This window comes from Gossypium raimondii, chromosome 11 (assembly GCF_025698545.1).
Source record: "Gossypium raimondii isolate GPD5lz chromosome 11, ASM2569854v1, whole genome shotgun sequence".
Lineage (NCBI taxonomy): Eukaryota > Viridiplantae > Streptophyta > Magnoliopsida > Malvales > Malvaceae > Gossypium > Gossypium raimondii.
In genome coordinates, this window is record NC_068575.1 from 54258748 (window position 1) to 54278060 (window position 19313).

The following is a 19313-nucleotide window of genomic DNA, read 5'->3' on the forward strand; positions in this document are numbered from 1 at the left end:
ATTCATGTATTCATGTTATACTCAAAGATTTTATATTTTATGTTATTATGTTATATATTTTATATAAACCTTTTACCTTAACTTAATGTTGGGAAGGAGTGACAGATCTAACACCAAAAATGAGAAACAGTAAACACGATAAACATAAACGAGTTTAACTCAATGAGAAATATGTATTCTCTCCAACAGGTACAACAAGTGAATCTTACTTATTCACACTGTGACGATTTTCTTTACTTTCAAACTTTGAAGAATAATAGTCTCACTTCTAAGTTCACCCCTACGAACTTCACAATGCAAACGGTTTTATTAACAATTTACACTCTAAAAGAAAGTTTCTCACTTCAAGTCTCTCCCTTAAATAGATTTCCATTCAAGACTTGTTAACATAAAAAATCTATAACAATCCCATTAAGATAGTAATACAATAAATTGTTTACAATATAATATTATAGAATAAAACAAACGTGAATTCTTAATAGCTAATCGCATAGTGCCATAGAGTTTTGATACAATCCAAGTGTCCACAGTTAAGGGATCAACTTGGGTGACTTTGTTTTGATCGAATTTTTAATATGAGATTACCAAATAATATCAGTTTCATATGTGTCCTACAATCATGATAAACAACTGTGTAAAACGACAAATTTAAAAAATGATAGTGAATTTAAAATAAAATATAATGGGAAACAATCATAAACTTTGTTGAAAGAGCTAACGCATTTGATGTGATACTTTAGGAATAACTAGATCAACAAAGCTAGGCATGCCTTCCAATGACACAAGATGATCACCAAAGCACCACTGAGTTTTACTTTTAAACTCAAGTAAACGATGCAAAAACATGTATAATTTGACTCAAATTCAGGAACTTTGGGAAGAAATAGGTTCCAATTTCAAATACGTGAAAAGCTATCTAGTACTATTTATAAAATTGGTGGCTCACACTCAAAATGGAAGCCGTCAGAAAGAAAGCATTAGCAATACTAGAGAGAGCCGTGAATCGATGCCAAGCCGAAGAAGCTAACCCAACCTTGAGCCCACTTATTGTTACAAATACATAAGCAAATTGATCGGTTGGGACTTGGGAATAAGGAACGGGTAAGCAGCAGAGTGAACGTGGGCAGATTATGTAGCCTTACTTGAGACCCGTGAATTTCGATAATATAGCCTTCCCAAACCCAAACCCAAACCCAATCCCAATCCCAATCCCTCATCCTTTCTCTTTCCTGCATTTCCTCATCCACCTGCCCCACAAAATCCAATCCACCCACCAAAAAACCTCCCCAAATTCTTCCTCCCTTCCTTTCTCATCCTTCTCAAGTTGCATCCCCGAAGATAGGCCGGTAAAATCCCACACAGAGTCCTTCTCCATTTCTCTTTCTTTATTTCACATTCTGTCTAAAGAACGGACCCGTCTTATATTTTTTGGCTGCATATTCTAATACGGGTCAATGTTTTAGCATGCTATCCGCTTTTAGGATTTAAGGTTACCGCTTCTCTTGGAGGTTTTATTGATTGGGTTTTTCTGATTTCTTATGCAGTTTGCGGTAATGGGTACTCCTCTCCCTCGTGAATGGGTCGGCCTTCAACAATTCCCCGCTGCTACTCAGACGAAATTGTTTGAGTTGTTGGGAAAATTGAAGCAAAAGGTTTTTGATAAACCCTTTATTCTCTTACATTTTCTTTGTCTTAATAACATATCCACTCAAGATTTTTTTTTTGTGGTCGAAAATAAAAATGCAGAATGTCAATACTTTGACTATCCTAGTTATGGGCAAAGGCGGAGTAGGAAAGTCTTCTACTATCAATTCTCTTATTGGGGAGCAAGTTGTTCGAGTCACTGCTTTCCAGGTAAGATTTGATTTTATCTGTTCCTTTGGCTTCCTAGCTTGGTTCTTTTATGCTGCTTTTGGCTTCTTAAGCTTGAATTCTCATTATATTTGTGTATTTTGCAGTCAGAGGGGCTGAGACCCGTAATGGCTTCACGCTCCTGGGCAGGGTTTACATTGAATGTAATTGATACACCAGGACTTGTAGAGGCTGGCTATGTCAATCACCAAGCTCTTCAGTTGATCAAAGGGTTTGTAGTTTGATGAAGCAGTCTAACTTAGAATCTTATTATTTTTCCACGATGAATTTAGTTCTCAATGAAGCTAGTAATTTTAGTTTTACTTTTACTACATTGTTATGGTTTATTTTGGTCAAAAACAAAGTCTATTAATCATCATTCAGGTTTCTTTTGAATAAGACCATAGATGTTTTGCTTTATGTTGATCGCCTGGACGCCTATAGAGTGGATGACTTGGATAAGCAGATCATCAGAGCTATCACAAACAGTTTTGGAAAAGAAATATGGCGCAAAAGTTTGCTTGTTCTCACTCATGCACAGCTTTGTCCACCAGATGGACTGAGTTATGATGTTTTTTCTTCTAAAAGATCAGAGGGTGTCCTAAAGGCGATCCGTATCGGAGCTCGTATTAGGAAAAAGGATTTTGATGTATGTATAATCTTTCAAGTAATTTATGTTGAACACATGTTGGATTGCCTAAATAAAATAGATAAGCTTGTTTGCCCCCATAAAGCCTTTGACCAAAATATTGTTTGTCGCTAACTTGTAATTGCCTGAAGTATAGAGCTGAATGATTCCACCCACTGGAGAGAAGCAGTTAGTACTTGGTAGTTATAAAATAGCAGAAGAGTTGTGGGTGGTTTCACTCTTGTAGGATTTGCCTTTAATTTAAGGATATGATCCTTCAAAACATCCAAAATTCTTTTAGATATAGAAGTGGTTAAGCTCTTTTGAATTTTTATGCTAGAAATTAGTTTATCTTCTAATTGTTGACACTTCCCTTAGAACCAAATTACTACCACAATTCACAAACATTTTCACTTCCTTAGCTGTTGCTGCTCTATTCTTCTTTCTCGTGTAGTTTCCAACTGTAAGAGCATTTTTCATTTTATTTTATTTGCATTTTGGATGTTTGGTGCTAACTGTAGACCATCAACATCAGCTACCCTTAATCAGTCATACAGATAGAAATGTTGAATTCTGTTGCACTTCCCATGGAAGCTTGATTGATCGCTTCTGTAATTATTCAAAATTATTTGATTGAATTTAAATTGGGGAGATAAAGATTTTGTGGTAGATGTTTTCTTTCAAATTTATATGTCTGAGACATATGGATAAGGCATTGGATAGGTTGAAATGATGAGATAAGGTGATCTGTTAATAAGCTTCTGTGGTAGCTGTGCATGTTTTTGTCACTCATTTGTTAGTTGTAAGTTGTGGAAGTAGGGAGTTCAGTTTGCAATTTATGCCATGTTTCCCCAAACAGGGGAAAATCGGTACTATTTAGTTGTGGGAGAGGAAGATTAAGAGATGGGGGGGGGGGGATTTCACTATCAGCCTTTAATGTATAATATACTTCCATCATAGCTGTTTGGCTTCTAGATGGATAGCTTCTGGTTGGTTATTATTATTTTGAGAGTCACAGTTTTAAAATGAGATGGTCGAGCAGTTACTTCATGTTATCGAATATTGTGTGTAAAAAATCATTCTTCAAGCATAAACAGTGGGGAAGTTATTTTGGAAGAAAATAAAATAAATAAATAAATCAACCGGTAGTTTAAAACTGGATTTTATCGTTTGAAAAGGATACGTTAGCTGATAAGCTTATCTATATTGGTTACTATTTCTTTTCTGATGGTATGCTTAGACTTCTGTGATTACTTTTTTGAGATATTTCCTTACTTTTGATGCTTGCAGGATTCTGTCATTCCTGTTGTTTTGGTTGAAAATAGTGGGAGGTGCAATAAAAATGACAGTGACGAAAAGGTTTGATCTCCTCCCCCCCCCCCTCTTCCTCCATCTTGTGCTCTCTGTTCATGACCCTTTCATATAATTGATTTCATTTAATTCTTTGATAATTACATGTTATTTCAATACAGATTCTTCCGAATGATGATGCTTGGATCCCAAACTTAGTAAAAGCCATCACAAGTGTTGCAACAAATAAGAGTCAAGCTATTGTAGTTAGCAAGAAGCTGGTAGATGGGTCTGACGCTAGTGAGAAAGGAAAATTGTGGATTCCAGTTATTCTTGGGCTTCAGGTAAGGTTTTCACAGTTTATTGGTTTCTGTTTTGGGCTGAATTGGAACACAAATGAAAGTTTGTAATGCCTATGTTTTTTTGTTGATACAGTGGTTTGTTATCAAATGGATTCAAGGAGCTATAAAAAGGGATATTGCAACTGGCAACGGGCCTATATGAGAGCCACATGAATGTGAACTGCTGGAATGCAAGTTGCATTTGGTCTCGTTAAAGTTTCTATATAATATTTTAGTTTTCTTCTATTTTTTTGGTAAAAAGTACAAAGAATCCTCTGAAGTTGGTTTTGCTATTTGCTATAAGTATGGTTTTGGGAGGCAGAGTAAGTAGTGGTTGGACGGATGGGATATTGTTGAGGTATTGTAGGATATAAGCATTAAATGCAAGCCATGGTTCTTTTGTTTCACTTCCATGTATTCCCGTCCATTTCTTTTGATTCTTTTATCGAACAAACTACTTGTACTGGTGATTTTGTTCAGAGACGGATTTACAATTTCCTCCGTTATTTTCCTTAATTCTATTCGTAACATATTCTCGTGTGTTAGGAAAAGCATTAGCTCGTCTTGGGGACCTTTTGCCGTAGATTAAGCTCATAAAGGTGTAAGGGGGCATCTAAGGATAACGAGGAAGGTGTGGCCCCAGCCACTGATGCTACCTTTTTCCCTGGGTGCGTGGATTGCGGGGATTTGTTCAGGTTGGAGCTGCGCCGGGAGAGGTTGGAGTTGGGGGCCAGAGATTATAACCTGTGGGTTCCAAGCCAACCTATATAAATTAAATTTTACAAGCTGCACCCATCATTGCATGCACTTCAATCTCTGCATTGCTTTATTTTTTTTTTATTTTTTGGTTTCATGCTCATGATGATTTTGCACCCAAATTTTGGTCAAATTTAGCTGCTAATATTGTTGGTTTTGAACGTTTTTCTTAAATTATGATCAAATATCTGCAGTTCTGGAATATCAAATCAACCCAATCATATACTTCTTTTAATTACAATCTTGTTTGGTTAAATTGAAAGAAGAAAAAAAGAAAAGGAGTTTAATAGTTTGGGTTAAAGCTAAATTGATGGAATGAGTAGGATGCCTAATTTTTTATTTCACATTTTAATTAACAATGCCAAACCAAAATGGTCCCTTATCACAAAGAGGCCGAAAGTCATGATTACGAACCATCGGTGATTAGACGATTTCTGTTGAGGCGTGGGGCTGGAACCCATGCGCCACCCTCCCTGCACGCCAAGGTAAAAATTGAGCTCATCATTTGGACTTGTATTTTGGCGGTGTCCCACAAAGAAGTGAAAATTGTTGCTATAAAAGTGGTGCCTCCGACCAACACTCACCCTCAAGTCCCCGAGAGAAAAAAAGGGAAAACACAACAAACATGGGCAGAAGTGGTAACTTGAAAAATGCTATAGTAGCATTTCTTGTTCCTCTCCCTTCAATTCTCTTCTATCTTTATTTCCTTGACCATTTCCACAGTAATAGTAGTTCTCTTTCTTCTCTTTGGTCGTGGTGCTTCCATCACCCTCTCCTATTAGCCAATGTCTTCTTTTTCTTCAATGTCAACGTCCTCTTCTGGATCATCGGTCACATCCAATCCAGCAACTGGGTCAGTCTTTTTTTTTAATTACTAGCAATTCTTTAAGAATAATTTAAATTCTACTACATTTTTAATGGGTTCTCTTTTGTTTGTTTCAGATGATTGATTTGTATTGGACTGTGATACCGGTGTTGCTAATTCATTACTATGCAACCCACCCTTCGGCGCAATTTGATGGGTTGAGATCAAAGATAGTGATAGTTTTGACCTGGGTTTGGAGTATTAGGCTGACCCATAGCTATTTCAGGCGAGAAAAATGGCAGTGGGGTGCCAGAGAAGACTGGAGGTTCGCTGATATGCGCCTACAGTATGGCAAGCATTGGTGGTGGATTTCCTTCTTCTCTGTTTACTTTTCTCAACAGGTGCGAGTGTTTCCAAAGATATTTTTCCATTATCAGTTTTTGGTTCTTTCTGAAACTAAATTGACCCCCTTTTTTTATTAAATTGGGAAATCTGTTCGATAAAGTGCCTAAAGAGCTTCTCTTTAATAGGTAAAAGATGGGAATTTCATTGTTCAAAGAAACAGAAGTAAAAATTTGAACCTCAAGTAGAAAGAAGCAAATATCACACCAAGTAATTATCAAATGGTAAACAAATTAATAAAAAAAACAGATGATGAACTAATGGGTGATTAAACACTGCAGATATTTCTGATTGGGATATGTCTTCCACTGTATGTGGTGCACTCGGTTGATAAGCCCATGAATATCTGGGATTTGGTTGCTGCTGGAGTTTGTTTGTGTGGCATTGTCATAGCATACTTTGCAGATACGCAACTGCATAATTTTGTGACTAGAAATACCAAGCTGAAAGAGCTCGGAAAACCCATGGTTCCCAACCTTGACCGGGGCTTATGGCAGTACTCCCGTCATCCAAACTACTTTGGCGAGCAGTTATGGTGGTGGGGGCTGGTTGTATTTGCATGGAACTTGGGTCATGGATGGACCTTTGTGGGGTCTTTGATCAACAGTATGTGCTTTGCTTATGTTACTGTGCTTGTGGAGCAACGGATGTTGAAGCAAGAGTATAGAGCTGAAGCATACAGGTTATACCAAAAGACAACCTCAGTGTGGGTACCTTGGTTCAGATCTTCTGCTATAGCAGTGAAGGATAAGGATACTTGATCTGACTATTTTTGTTTCATTGAAACAAACATCTTGTGTTGGTTGTTATCCTTTTTTGCTATCTATTTGAGAGGGGGGGAAATGGTTCTTATCTGTGGTAGTCAAAGAGAGATCCCTCTATCTCTATGAAATCAAGTAAATTATTTGTAATAAAAACTGTTTTCATTGTATGACTTTGGCATGTGCTTGTAATATGTAGATCTCTAGGTCATATTTATCTGGTATGGTTATGCTTTCTTTTTCTTTTTGGTAATAATCTGGTATGGTTATGTTGATGCAGTTAAAGTTTCCACATGGAAGGAAAGCTTATAGTTGCCATGGTAGCCGAAACAAATTTGGGTTAATTCAACCGATCGGGTTTTTAAACTTTAAAACCTCAATGTACTAAGTCAGAAATTTTATTGGGTTAATTTTAAAGACTTTTGTTGAAGGGGCTTAAAATGATTTTTTAAATTTTGAGAGGAGTCAAAAATATAATTTTACTATTTAACCAAGGGTTAAATCTATATAAATTCGTGTATATACAGAGATAGTTTAGGGCTATTTTTTTAGCATATCGAGTTGTTATGTCCGTAGTAGGTATACATGCGTTTATATTTTTATTCATGTATTTTCAATATGTTTTAGGTTGAATTTGAGATAATTGTAAAATTAATTTAAGTTTGAGACTTAATTTAAAAATTTGTCATAGTTTGAGGGTCTGATGCAATTAACCCTTTGGCTCTATAGGGAGTTCTTTTCGGTTTTTGGTCCCAATAAAATTCATATAACTATGCTTTGTCTATTAAGTAATAGATGCAGGCCCAGTTAAAATGGGTTTGGGGCTTTGGGCTTATTGAGAAACAAGAATTGAAAGCTCTGGTAGACGTTAGTTGAACGACTTTTGCCCGGTGGTGAAGAAAATAAGTTGGTCAAGTGTTAACGCTTGTAAAAAGGTTGCGGTTAGGAATCGAGAAGCAGTTGCAGCAAATCCTTTCAATCACGACACATATGCCGTGCTTCACGGCAATTCAACTAAACATCCTAACCGTCCTCCTCTTCTTCTGTTTCTGGGCGCCGATCGCGCGATCCTTGCCGGATAATTCGGGATCTATCCGGTTACCTTCCGACGGATTTACAAACGCCGATGAGAACGAAGGCGTCTCCGCTCGATTCAATAAGCCGTCATCCTGCCCGGTCAATTGCTTCCGAACGGAGCCCGTTTGCGGCGTTAATGGCGTCACCTACTGGTGCGGTCGCGCCGATGCATTATGTGCCGGTACTCGCGTGGCCAAAGTAGGATTTTGTGAGGTCGGGAGCGGAGGTAGCGCGTCGTTTCCTGGTCAGGCTCTGCTTTTGGTTCATATTGTTTGGCTCGTCTTGCTTGGCTTTTCTGTATTGTGTGGTCTTTTCTAATTTTTCCAAACAGAGACTTTTTTTGTGTGTGTTATTTTTCCTCTCTCGGATTCTATCTGTATTCTATTTGCCTACCATGTCATTTTCTCACCTGTATTACTGTAAATCATATTCTTTGTATTAATATACCAATTTGGTTCTCCTTTCATTATAATATCAACTATTCACTATATCAGCATCGAATCAATTCATTATATCAACATAGAATCGGTCCATATTTGGGGAGGATGATCACCACGAATCAGTTGCTGTGGATGGCACCTCCTATTCCTTTTTAGTCACTCTTGTAAATCAATTTCAGTGGGCAATGCATAGCTCGGTAAAGTCATGAACCGTTCATAGTCGCACATTCATTGATGCTTAAGGTTAAGCCAGTTAGGGGTATCGATGCTGTCGGTGCCGTCAGCCATTATGCATATAAATATTATTCCCTACGTACCTGATTAGACAAAGACAGATGGATACATCACTTGCAACACCGGACACGCGGTTGCATAGCTTGCATTTGCCTGTTTCCCTTTCACTCAGCTAAGCCTTTCCTCTCCTTTGTTTTTTTTTTTTTGGTATGACTTGATATCAATATTGTCTTCTATATTTTTCTCTTCATTAATCCTTATTTTTAACGGGCATTCTAAATACTTTTAACATTGAGTTTGCAAATTTAAAAAAGAAAAAAAATGAAGAAGAAGAAGCAATTGTTGTAATGTGTATTTAAAAGAAAAAGTCAAGATCCACAAAGTATATTATAACACAAGCAATTATCCTTTTATATAGTTGACTCTATTATTAAAATGATGTATTATTTTTATTTTGAACTCCTTAATATTCTATATAAATTAAAAATAAAAAATGACATACATTTACTAAATTATATCTTTTCTTTTCTTTTCCTTCAGATAAAATTAGCACTCCAAAACTAAATATATCAAAAAAAAATTCTCTTTACCCTTTCCTTAAAAAGTTGATAAAAATATTTAATAAATAAAAGTGAAAAGGAAAATAAAATAAAGTCCCACTTTAAACAGTAAAATTAATCACCCTAGATGAAAAGAGGAATGTATGTTCTTGTTAGTTTTTACAGTTAAAAGATAAAGATACAAAAAAGGACGTTAAAACTTAAAATACCCCTCCACGAAAAAGATACGCATGAGGGAGAGGGACTCGCAGCCGTGGCTTAGCCAGCTGTTCATGTTTACCTAAGAGAAAATCACTAAACAATGGAATCAATTCTTTGTTTTTCATGAACGAAATAAGAAAAAAAAAAAATTCCACTGCTGCCTCCCTCTCCCTGAATTCGATCAATCATTTCTCCATCAATTTGTTTTTAAATTTCTTTTTCTATATAAACAACTTGGATCCTGGAACATTTGAACCAACGCATACTTCACCCTAAATTCAAACTCTGTCCGCAACCCAAACGCCAGAATCTAAAATTTGAAAGCACCCTCTTCATAAAATTGGGCTTTCGTTTCCTCCCTTTTATCCTCTCTCTCTCTCATTGTTTACGTCAAAGGACAAGAAGAAAAATTGTGAAAGTGGCAAGAATTCTGAAATGGTATGTGGAAATTTGGAATATTTGTCTTGTTTGGGACTCTGGGTTTTGTTTTTCTTTCAATTTACTCTCTTGCAATGGTGCTTTGTTTGGGAAGGTGTTGGCAGGATTTTATAATGACCCTGAATTTGCTAATGTGGATTCAAGTGAAAATGAGTCTATTCTTCCTTTTAAAGGAACGATTTTGAGGACTAAGTCTGGTAAAATTTCTTCACCAGTGGAGGAGCCTTGCGTTTCATGTACCACATTCAACATTCTGGCTCCTATCTACAAGCGATTGGATCAGCAGGTGATTTCTTCTTCTTCTTTGTTTTCGTCCCTTTTGTATGCGTCTTTTCATTGGTAAAATTTGCTGATCTCATTTTGGGTGATGATGAAACAGAATCAGAGCGTACGAGAGAGTGATTTTAGAGCATTTTGGTTAGCTAGAAACGAGAGGATTGTAGATTGGTTGCTTTATGAAAGTTCTTCAATTATATGTCTCCAGGTGGGTTTCATGTTCCCGTGTCTTTTATGCTCTTTCTCATCCCTTTGACTTTCTGAAAATGATTTGTTGAAGAAATGACTCCCTTCCTTCCATTAACAGCCCTTTTTCAACTCTGGTGACATAAGCCGTTTTTAATGCCTTTTTGTTTCGTTCAATAATAGGAATTTTGGGTTGGAAACGAAGAATTGGTGCATATGTTTGAAGAGAGGCTTAGTGCTGCAGGCTATAAGACCTTCAAGCTTGCAAGGACCAACAACCGAGGAGATGGTATGGGCTCTTTGACTGATTTATTCTCATACTGGAAGCAAATTTTAAGATTTTATTTATAAATTGGGTAGATAGGGTTGTTCTTATTTGCTTTTCCGAGTAGGAGCTGATGAAGCTTGAATCAAACTGAAATTATTAGACAATTTGAGAGTTTGACACAAAATTTTGCAATATAAGATGTAGTTCCATGCAGCTGGGGCTCTTTAGTTTGGCAATTCATGTCTAACTCGTCCACTTTCAGTATATACTTACTCCATTTCACTTGGCTTCTATAGGACAGGGAAAATAGAAGAATGACCATTTTCTCACCTTTTGGGAGCTGAATTGGTTCTTTTATAATTCACATATTTTAGCTTTTGCTCTATCTTTTCAGCTGCCAGTGACAGGGGAAGAGGATGGTCATATATTATAGGCTGTTTATTGTTAGCAGGTCCTTATAATGTGTGTAGGCCATCCTGCAAAGATTAATTCATTTACTTTGGTTTTCATATTTTTTGTTGCTATGCTAAATATTTGTTTAAGTACTTAATAATTGTAGGCTTGAGAACTTACATTGATGTTACTTCCCAGGTTTATTGACTGCTATACACCAGGACTACTTCAAGGTTTTAAATTATAGAGAATTGCTCTTCAATGACTGTGGAGACCGAGTTGCTCAGTTGTTGCATGTTAAATCAGTTGTCCCTTTTTCAATAAATCAGAATAACTGTGTTGAACAAGAAATCCTTATTGTGAACACCCACCTATTATTTCCTCATGATTCCAGTTTATCCATTGCAAGACTGCACCAGGTAGATATCCGTTCTTTGGGTGCATGTCCATATACAACTCCAGTTTCTTTTTTGGTTTGTTTCTAAGGTAACAGACCGCACTTAATCTCTAGTTTTGGTATTCTTCTCTTAGGTTTATCAAATACTACTATATCTGGAAACGTATCAACAAGAAAACAAACTCACCCAGATGCCTGTCATACTCTGCGGGTAAGCTTTATCATTGGGGGGAGGGGGGGGGGATCTCAATTTATTTTGTTTCCCTAATGTTATTTATTTTTCAGTGACTGGAATGGAAGCAAGCGTGGGCATGTCTACAAGTTCCTTAGGTCCCAGGGATTTGTATCATCTTATGATATTGCTCATGAATGTTCAGACAGTGAGGCAGATGCTGACAAGGTTAGTGGTATTCGATTTCAGATTTTAGCATCTCTTCATCAACAAAATACTATTTGGTTGGAATCTGCAATGCTTACTGATTAAATATGTTGGCTCTACTCATATATCCCACAGTGGATTAGTCATCGGAATCATAGAGGAAACATTTGTGGTGTCGATTTTATATGGCTTCGTAATCCTAATAAGTCACGAAAACCATTGAAGATAAGTTGGGCTGAAGCAGCTTTTGGCATAATAAAGGTTAGTTCAACATTTCTTTCATATTGTTTCAAATCCCGTCTTTCTAGCTCACATTTTAGCCTATTTAGTTATTATGTCAATATTCAAGTTTCTACTCGTGCTCTCTATAGATAGAGCAGTCATTGGATATTTACATCGCAGGCCATATGTGGTGCTTGGCTGGATTTCTGATAACCTTATGCATTATAACTAGTCAACTCTGTGACATTGCTTCACTTGTTGACAAAAGTGCCAAGTGACATTCTGGAATCTGACTTCACTACTGATCTTTGTGATTCTTACACAACACTAGCGTATCTTATGATTAGGCATGTGATGGAAAATACCTGTTTTACCTTTTCTTTTGGTAATGAAGATCACCATTTATCATACATACTTCCACGTCTAAAATTTAGTTTCCATTTTCTTGGTTCCAGTTTCAACTTCAAAAGGCTTCTTTGGCTGAAAATGATGCATTTGCCTTTCTAAGGGCTGACAACAGTGTCGACCATATAACTTATTCGGCATTCTGTGATGCTCTTAGACAGGTACTTTCCATTCACTTTCTTTATATAATTAGTATAATGGTAGTGGTAAAATTCTCACCCTTTCTGAACCATCTACAGGTAAATTTAACCGGTCTTTCTTATGGACTAAGTTTCCAAGACACGAAAGATCTTTGGGTCCAAGCAGACTTTGATGGAAATGGTGTTCTAGACTATGAAGAATTTAAGGTTTGCAGCTCACGCTAATTTGTGCCTTTATTAGGTTCAGTCCTTTTTACTTGTAGTTGAGCTATGGCCTATAAGTCACTTGATGCAACATTTTTTTTTAAAATTAAGGTGATTAAGTGGTAATATGAGTGAAACTTTGGTCATATGAGAAACCTTGTGAGACATTTATGATAATATGAGAAAACATTTACTATTTTGTCATTGTAATAGGTTTTGGCAACATTATTTAATTTCAACCTCAAAATTAGCTTTATGTCAATGTAGTATTTAAGCAACTTTTATCTTGTAACTAATAGACCAACATCTGGAAACGTATCAGCAAGAAAACAAACGTATCGTCATGGGTTATTATGCTGTAAATCTTTATGTGCTCTTTTCATAGAATAAAGCATTTAATAATTGGTTGACATTACTACAGAGAATCTGGAACTCAACGTGGTCAGATCATATGGACGAAGATTGCAGCTCGGATGACTCAAATGAAGGTAATGAGGAAGAGACTGTCGGTTTTACAGTAAAGAATGCTGCTCTTTTCCCCCGTGAAGTAGAGAAGGGGATATGGCCGGAAAACTACTCTCTTTCTGATCATGCCCGGCTAACCGCTGTGTTCTCACCGGTGAGATTGCGGTGTCCACGTCAGAGCCCGTAGACTGGTTGTTGATAGCAGAAAAGAGAAATCAGCTTTTGTTTTTGTTTATACAACAAGTTTGCAGTGTTCAAGCAGATGAGGCTAAGCTATTTGATGAAAAAAATCAAAGCACGAATAGGCCTGGCATAAATTTTAATCAGGCTGGGTCGGGTTGTAGCTGACAGTTGTATGAATCAATGAATGAAATCAAAATGGGGGGGAAGGGTCTCAAAAACTTTGGATATTTGAGTCTGAGGCGAGGCTAGGCTAAGCTAAGCTAAGCTCATAATTGTCACCTCAAATTTCCAGGATATATGAAGTAAATGGAACATTTTTGACTTTAGGCCAGTCCATTTTATATATTTTCATTAATAGTAGCTATGCCCTCCTCACCTTTGCAATTAGAATATATAACCTAATAATTTTTCTTAATAATAATAGTTAATTCATTAAGTAGTATTGTTCATCAACGAAATTTCAGGGTTAGATTTTCATGAGAAAGTTTTTGTTTTGAAAAATTTTGATTTAAGATTTTAGTGAATTTTTTGTGAAAATACAAAAATAATTTATTGTAATCAATTATTAATATTTTAATATATAAAATATAGAATATAAAATTTAAATATTTCTCAACTATTAATATTAATTATTTTTAAATACTTTAAATATTATTAAAAATATAACCTTTACAATTACAAATTTAAATATAGTGAATCAACTTTCCTCTGGGATTAGTTTGGTGGCATTTTACAATTCTTGGCAGCCAAGTGAACAGTGAATAGATTTATGGTTAATTTAGCATTGCTTTTAAAAAGTGTTGTGGAAAAATATTTTTGAGAAATACTTTTTAAAAGTCTGGCTTAAGATTTAAGTGTTTAGTATTACTGTCAAAAAATATTTTTGAGAAATAAAATATTTATTTCAGATATGGTATTATAAAGTAACAAATATGCATTTAAATAATGTTAAAATTAGTAAAATATAATTTATTATAACTTGTTGTTAATATTTTAATATATAAATTATAAAATTTAACATTTTAAGCAATTAATATTAATTATTTATAAATTTTAATTAAAATATATAAACTATATTTCAAATATTTAAATATAACCATTAAATATTTGTAGTTAGATATTAACACATTTGTATTATTTTAATAAATACTTTTTAATTAATAATTTTATTTTAAAATGTAATTTGAATATATAACCCATATTAGATATTTACATAATAGAAAACATAAACCTAACAAATTTTACATTAGCATTTGCAATTTAAAAGGAATAAAATTAGGAAAAGAAAAATAGGGATGAAAAATAATAATGCTTTTAAAAGTACTTTTAGCTCAATAAAAGCTAAAATTTTAACTTCTGAGTAAAAATATTTTTGAAAAGTCACTCCTTTCAGCCAAAATTGCTTGTATAGCACAATTTCTCTTCCAAATGTTTTTTTTTTTTAAACCAAAAAAGCTTTTTTTAAGCATTGCTAAATGCATCCTTAAATATTATTGCTTTATGCTTAATTTCAAATGGATTTGCAATCTGAGTAAAAATATTTTTAAGAAGTCACTCATTTCCTTTCAGCCCAAATTACTTGTATAGCACAGAAATCAAAAAAGCTTTTTTTCAGCATTGCTAAATGCATCCTTAAATATTATTGCTTTATGCTTAATTCAAATGGATTTGAAAAATTATTGGGGTGAGAGAGGCTCGAACTCTCGACCTCAGGATAACCCAATAAGCTATGAGACCTACGCGCTAGCCAACTGCGCCACCACCCCTTCGTGGCAAAGGTTGAGAAAAAATTATTTAAATATCTTTTTCATTATCAACCTGCAGTCTGCACTTTATGATGATTGATAAAAGAAATTATTTGGAGCTTTTTAATCTGCAGTCATTGTGCTTTGTGCATCTAAAGGAAGAGGAAACTGAAATTGATCTCGTATGGTGCAGCTACAAATGGGCAAGTTTTTGTCCCAAACAAGAGAGAAATTTGATGAATGGGCCACTGCTGGTTGCATGGTATGCATGACATGCCAATGAAAAGAACCCAAACAGCGTGGCATGGAAGATTCTAGAATGTCTAAAACTATTATTTTATATTCATTGGAGGATAATAGGGGAACAAAAAGGAGTAAGGACCATGAAGACAAAGCAAAGGCAAGGAAAGTGATTGGATGATGGATTGAATAATTCTAGGATTATAGATGGTACGGAAAAAGAAAGATGAGTGATTGTGGGGTCGACTCTTGCACTAACTCAGCAACTTCACTAACATTAAATTTTTATTGGAAAAAAAAAAAATACAAGTAGTACTTCCTTTATTTTTACAAAGCAAGTCAATATTCTCGATCCTTCCTCTTCGTTTATTTAGCTTTGCTGACTTACCAGTCCACGTAGGAGCAAGGATCTAAGCCTGGAATTGGAAAAACTGAAGTGAAAACACGGTTTCTCGGGAAGGAGGGTGGGTCCCATTCACTTTTAGAACCTTGTGCCACAAGTCACAACTTAACTTGTGTTGTTTCTGAGGAGCTTCCATATAAAATACTCCACTCTCTGCTCTTGCAACTCACGTTATCATCCTCACTTCTCTGACCACTACTCTTGCTCTCTTTTGTCTTGTTTCATTGTTCTTACTTTCTGTAATGAGGAACAAAAAGGGTTACCATATCATTCACCGGATTCCTAATGAAGAACGATTTAGCAGTTACTATTGCTATTACCTCTTCTGGGTTGCGGTTGGTTACTATCTCTGGAAAAAAATTCTCACCATAACGGGCTACAGGTTCCACCCAACAGATTTCGAGCTCCTCAATTACTATCTACTAAACAAAAATCTCGGCCGTGATTCTCTGGTCCAAGCTATCGCTGAATTGGAAGATATTTGTGGATTAGAGCCTTGGCAATTACCTGGTATTTTACTTATATTCCACCATTTTGGTCTACTTTCAGATACCCCCTTCTTTTTTCTTTTTCTTTTTTTGTAAAATTCCATAATTTGTAGGACATTCGAATGTACCCTCTGGCGATCACGTTTGGTATTTCTTTTACCGGCCAAGTTTCAAGTACCAGAACAGTTCAAGGATCAACAGGACAACCAACGAAGGTTTCTGGAAACCGACGGGCAAACCTCGTAGGATAATGGCTATGGACCAGGATATCGAGATCGGCAAGAAAAGGACGTTGGTTTTTTACAAGGGACACGTTAGTGACAATACCAAAATGAAGACCGGTTGGATCATGCATGAATATGAGCTCACTGCTACTCTTCCTAACCAGGTACATATGCTGCTTAATCACTCTTCCTACAACTTATTCTGATAGAACGTTAACATCAACAAGTTTTTTTTTCTAATCAAGTTTGATGACATAATAATAGTACTTGGGTTATTTTGTTCTTTGATTTGTGCAGACAACTTTTGTTCTCTGTAAATTGAAGAGGAAGTTCGGGAAGGCTGAGGTTTCGTGCATTGATGAAGGTCAATCAAGTCACTATTTGCCTCCTACTTTGGGAAATTATATTGCAAATAATGCAAATCAGGCGGAAGCTGCTAGATGCCTTACGGTAATTTCATGATGCTTATCATTATAATTTCTCTGTTTCCCAAAGTCTAAGATGTTGATGATGAACATGTATATGCACCTGAATTTATTATTTGTCTGTAAATGACACAGGCCAACTCAAACCCTAATGAGATGTTAACACAGCTGGAAGCTCTTAATGATCATGAGGAGCTAGAACATCAATATATAGAGTTGTGGAATTCATATGTTGGTGGTGATTTTCCTAAGCACGATGGCTCTGGCGATTTCGGAACCCATGGTGCGGAAAATGCAATTGCAAATGTAAGTTTTTTAGGGGAGAGGTGTTCATTCATGTTGGTGAATGAATTTTGACATTTAATTCTTCTTTTTTTCTTACTTTTGTATGATGTAGCATCACTTACTTACTGAGATACCAATGGGGCAAGAGGTACTTCAAGATCAATCAGGCACTAATGAACAAGACATCAGCAACTTAGGGGAGTTAGGACCTGGTGATGAAAGAAGCAATCAACATAAGTTAATCATGGACGATGATGGATGTAACATGCCATCTAATTCCGAAAATGATGCAGCTGAAGATTCAGTTAAAATGGTAATATTCATTTGGTAATCAAAAGCATTTGTGTAAAAATAAATGATTGTTTTTCTCTATGATACAGGATTTATCAACTTTTGCTAGACCATCAACGGATGAAGAGGTCTTTGCAGGTTTAGAAGCACTTCCAGAAGTAAGTTGCTCTGCAAGATTTCTTTTTTCTTTTTTCCAATTGTTCATAGACAATGATATAAACATTTGGAAAAAAAATGTTCAATTTGTTGTGTGATTCAGGCCCAAGGAAACAGGATTGAGCAAATGATTGATGGTTGGATTTTAGATGAAGGAATACCCAATGCTTTTGACAATCAATGTAGTAGTAGCAGCATTGAAGGGCAAAATCCAACACCTATAACTGGTGGCTGTAATTTGCCTTTTGCACCTGATGCCCTAAATCTACCTAGGAAAAGGTCACGTACTGATTATTGTTATGAAGGATTTGGCTTCGACACGTAGTCTCAATAAGGCTTTGTTTACAAGGAACAAAAGGAAGGGTTTCAGATAAAATATGGCTGTTATTTGGATTTGGACTAGTTTGTAATTTATGGCTGTATATGATTAGCTTGTGTGAATTTGGATATTTGTAATCTTAGGTTTCTATGCTGTCCTTGATAAATGTAATTTGAAGTAATTTATGGCTGTATATGACGTAGCTGCTGATGGCACTCGAGTCGAAGCTTGACTCTGTCCAGCTAATCCGAATGACTTATCTTTACTGTTTACAAATAAAAAATTAAAGTTAATTAGATATGTAAATTAATATAAAATTATTTTTAAACAGTAAAATTGGTTGAGTGAGATGGACTTTGAAATTAAATAACTTAAATCTAAACGGATTTACTCAGACAAAAAAATCGCTTGACATATGAATAGCTTTAATATACATTAATAAAATTTAATAATATTAAAATAATAATGATATTTACCAAAATTTTAAGAGTATTATAAGTAGTTTATTAAATAATTGAAGAATCAAAAGTTTCTACGAATTTATTTATTGAGGTCTCTAGTAAGCTTTTACCACAAAAATTAAGGAATTAAATTAAAGATATGTTTGCCAATATGATACTGTACGTATAAGAGCTTAGATAAAAAAATCAAAGATATTAAATTGATTTAATAATTTCTAAAACATAAATATAACCCAAATAGGAAATTTAATATATTATCATATTGGAATTAAAAATTAAATGCAATAATTGTATATGCAATTTTCCAATTAAAGAGTATATTTAGTGGCATATGAATTTTGCATGTATACATAATTAGTTTTAGTAGTTGTTGGTTTTTAATTAAAGATAAATATCAAATTATGTATCTAATATGTAATTTGATATATGAATTTTAGTTTTGTGCAATTATACACATTAAAATTTGGTTTTGATTCAAATGTATACATAATGAAATTTTGATTTTGTTTAAAGAAGTAAATGCGTAATTTATTTTTATATTGAAAAGTATAATTATTTGGTATGCAATATGTAAACAAAAATTGTGTTATATCAAGAATGATGTTAGTTGGCAATGTATAAAATTGCAAAAAATTAAAATCCATGTATATATTGCACATTGAACAAAAGTTTATGTATGGTTTTGAAATTTATCTCTCTTATATAAAATAACAAAAGGCAAAATAATATTATGTTAATATTTGATTAAAATTTTAAATAAATTTTAACTGAATTGAAATTAAATTGTAAAAGTTTAAAATTATAGTAAAAAAATTGATTTCAAAATCATAAAATAATTACTAAAGGCTATCAAGATTATATAAAAAAATAGTTTCAATCATATCAAGTTAATATATACATTAATGAACAATAAATATAACTCATGAAGAGGCTGCATGGTCATCAAGGAACAAGAAGCTTGCCATGGAACATTG

At 34.8% G+C, this 19313-nt stretch overlaps 5 protein-coding genes and 1 non-coding gene across 8 annotated transcripts; 5 read left to right on the forward strand and 1 right to left on the reverse strand.

Moving 5' to 3' along the window:
• Nucleotides 1-1165: 1165 nt before the first annotated feature.
• LOC105802867 (translocase of chloroplast 33, chloroplastic) lies at nucleotides 1166-4626 on the forward strand. Of its 2 annotated transcripts, none has more exons than XM_052624186.1 (8): nucleotides 1166-1450; nucleotides 1545-1652; nucleotides 1747-1854; nucleotides 1959-2083; nucleotides 2236-2500; nucleotides 3770-3838; nucleotides 3952-4113; nucleotides 4205-4626. In XM_052624186.1, exons 2-8 carry the CDS (start codon nucleotides 1554-1556, stop codon nucleotides 4271-4273), a joined length of 897 nt encoding a protein of 298 aa, XP_052480146.1. In that variant the 5' UTR covers nucleotides 1166-1450; nucleotides 1545-1553; the 3' UTR covers nucleotides 4274-4626. The 2 variants fall into 2 exon arrangements, with proteins under 2 accessions (XP_052480146.1, XP_012490215.1); XM_012634761.2 differs by having other exon boundaries at nucleotides 1170-1346.
• A 633-nt stretch (nucleotides 4627-5259) lies between these two features.
• LOC105802866 (uncharacterized protein C594.04c) lies at nucleotides 5260-8383 on the forward strand. Its single transcript, XM_012634760.2, has 3 exons — nucleotides 5260-5719; nucleotides 5809-6072; nucleotides 6355-8383. The coding sequence occupies exons 1-3, from the start codon at nucleotides 5492-5494 to the stop codon at nucleotides 6832-6834; spliced, it is 972 nt and encodes a 323-aa protein (XP_012490214.1). The 5' UTR covers nucleotides 5260-5491; the 3' UTR covers nucleotides 6835-8383.
• LOC105802868 (uncharacterized) lies at nucleotides 7825-8229 on the forward strand. The gene has a single exon (XM_012634764.2). It carries the CDS (start codon nucleotides 7825-7827, stop codon nucleotides 8227-8229), a length of 405 nt encoding a protein of 134 aa, XP_012490218.1.
• Nucleotides 8384-9362: 979 nt separating the features above from the next.
• Nucleotides 9363-13628, forward strand: LOC105802865 (uncharacterized calcium-binding protein At1g02270). 2 transcript variants are annotated; one of them, XM_012634758.2, is made up of 11 exons: nucleotides 9363-9784; nucleotides 9879-10070; nucleotides 10164-10268; nucleotides 10430-10535; nucleotides 11106-11326; nucleotides 11439-11515; nucleotides 11590-11704; nucleotides 11819-11944; nucleotides 12361-12471; nucleotides 12550-12657; nucleotides 13076-13628. In XM_012634758.2, exons 1-11 carry the CDS (start codon nucleotides 9782-9784, stop codon nucleotides 13304-13306), a joined length of 1395 nt encoding a protein of 464 aa, XP_012490212.1. In that variant the 5' UTR covers nucleotides 9363-9781; the 3' UTR covers nucleotides 13307-13628. The 2 variants fall into 2 exon arrangements, with proteins under 2 accessions (XP_012490212.1, XP_052480145.1); XM_052624185.1 differs by having other exon boundaries at nucleotides 9366-9784; nucleotides 10000-10070.
• Nucleotides 13629-14982: 1354 nt separating this feature from the next.
• Nucleotides 14983-15068, reverse strand: TRNAM-CAU (transfer RNA methionine (anticodon CAU)). The gene is given in 2 exon segments: nucleotides 14983-15018; nucleotides 15031-15068. It is a non-coding gene; the product is annotated as a tRNA-Met (tRNA).
• A 775-nt stretch (nucleotides 15069-15843) lies between these two features.
• On the forward strand, nucleotides 15844-18176 carry LOC105802864 (NAC domain-containing protein 86). The gene is made up of 7 exons (XM_012634757.2): nucleotides 15844-16200; nucleotides 16292-16566; nucleotides 16700-16852; nucleotides 16963-17133; nucleotides 17225-17425; nucleotides 17493-17561; nucleotides 17663-18176. Exons 1-7 carry the CDS (start codon nucleotides 15933-15935, stop codon nucleotides 17882-17884), a joined length of 1359 nt encoding a protein of 452 aa, XP_012490211.1. The 5' UTR covers nucleotides 15844-15932; the 3' UTR covers nucleotides 17885-18176.
• Nucleotides 18177-19313: the final 1137 nt, after the last annotated feature.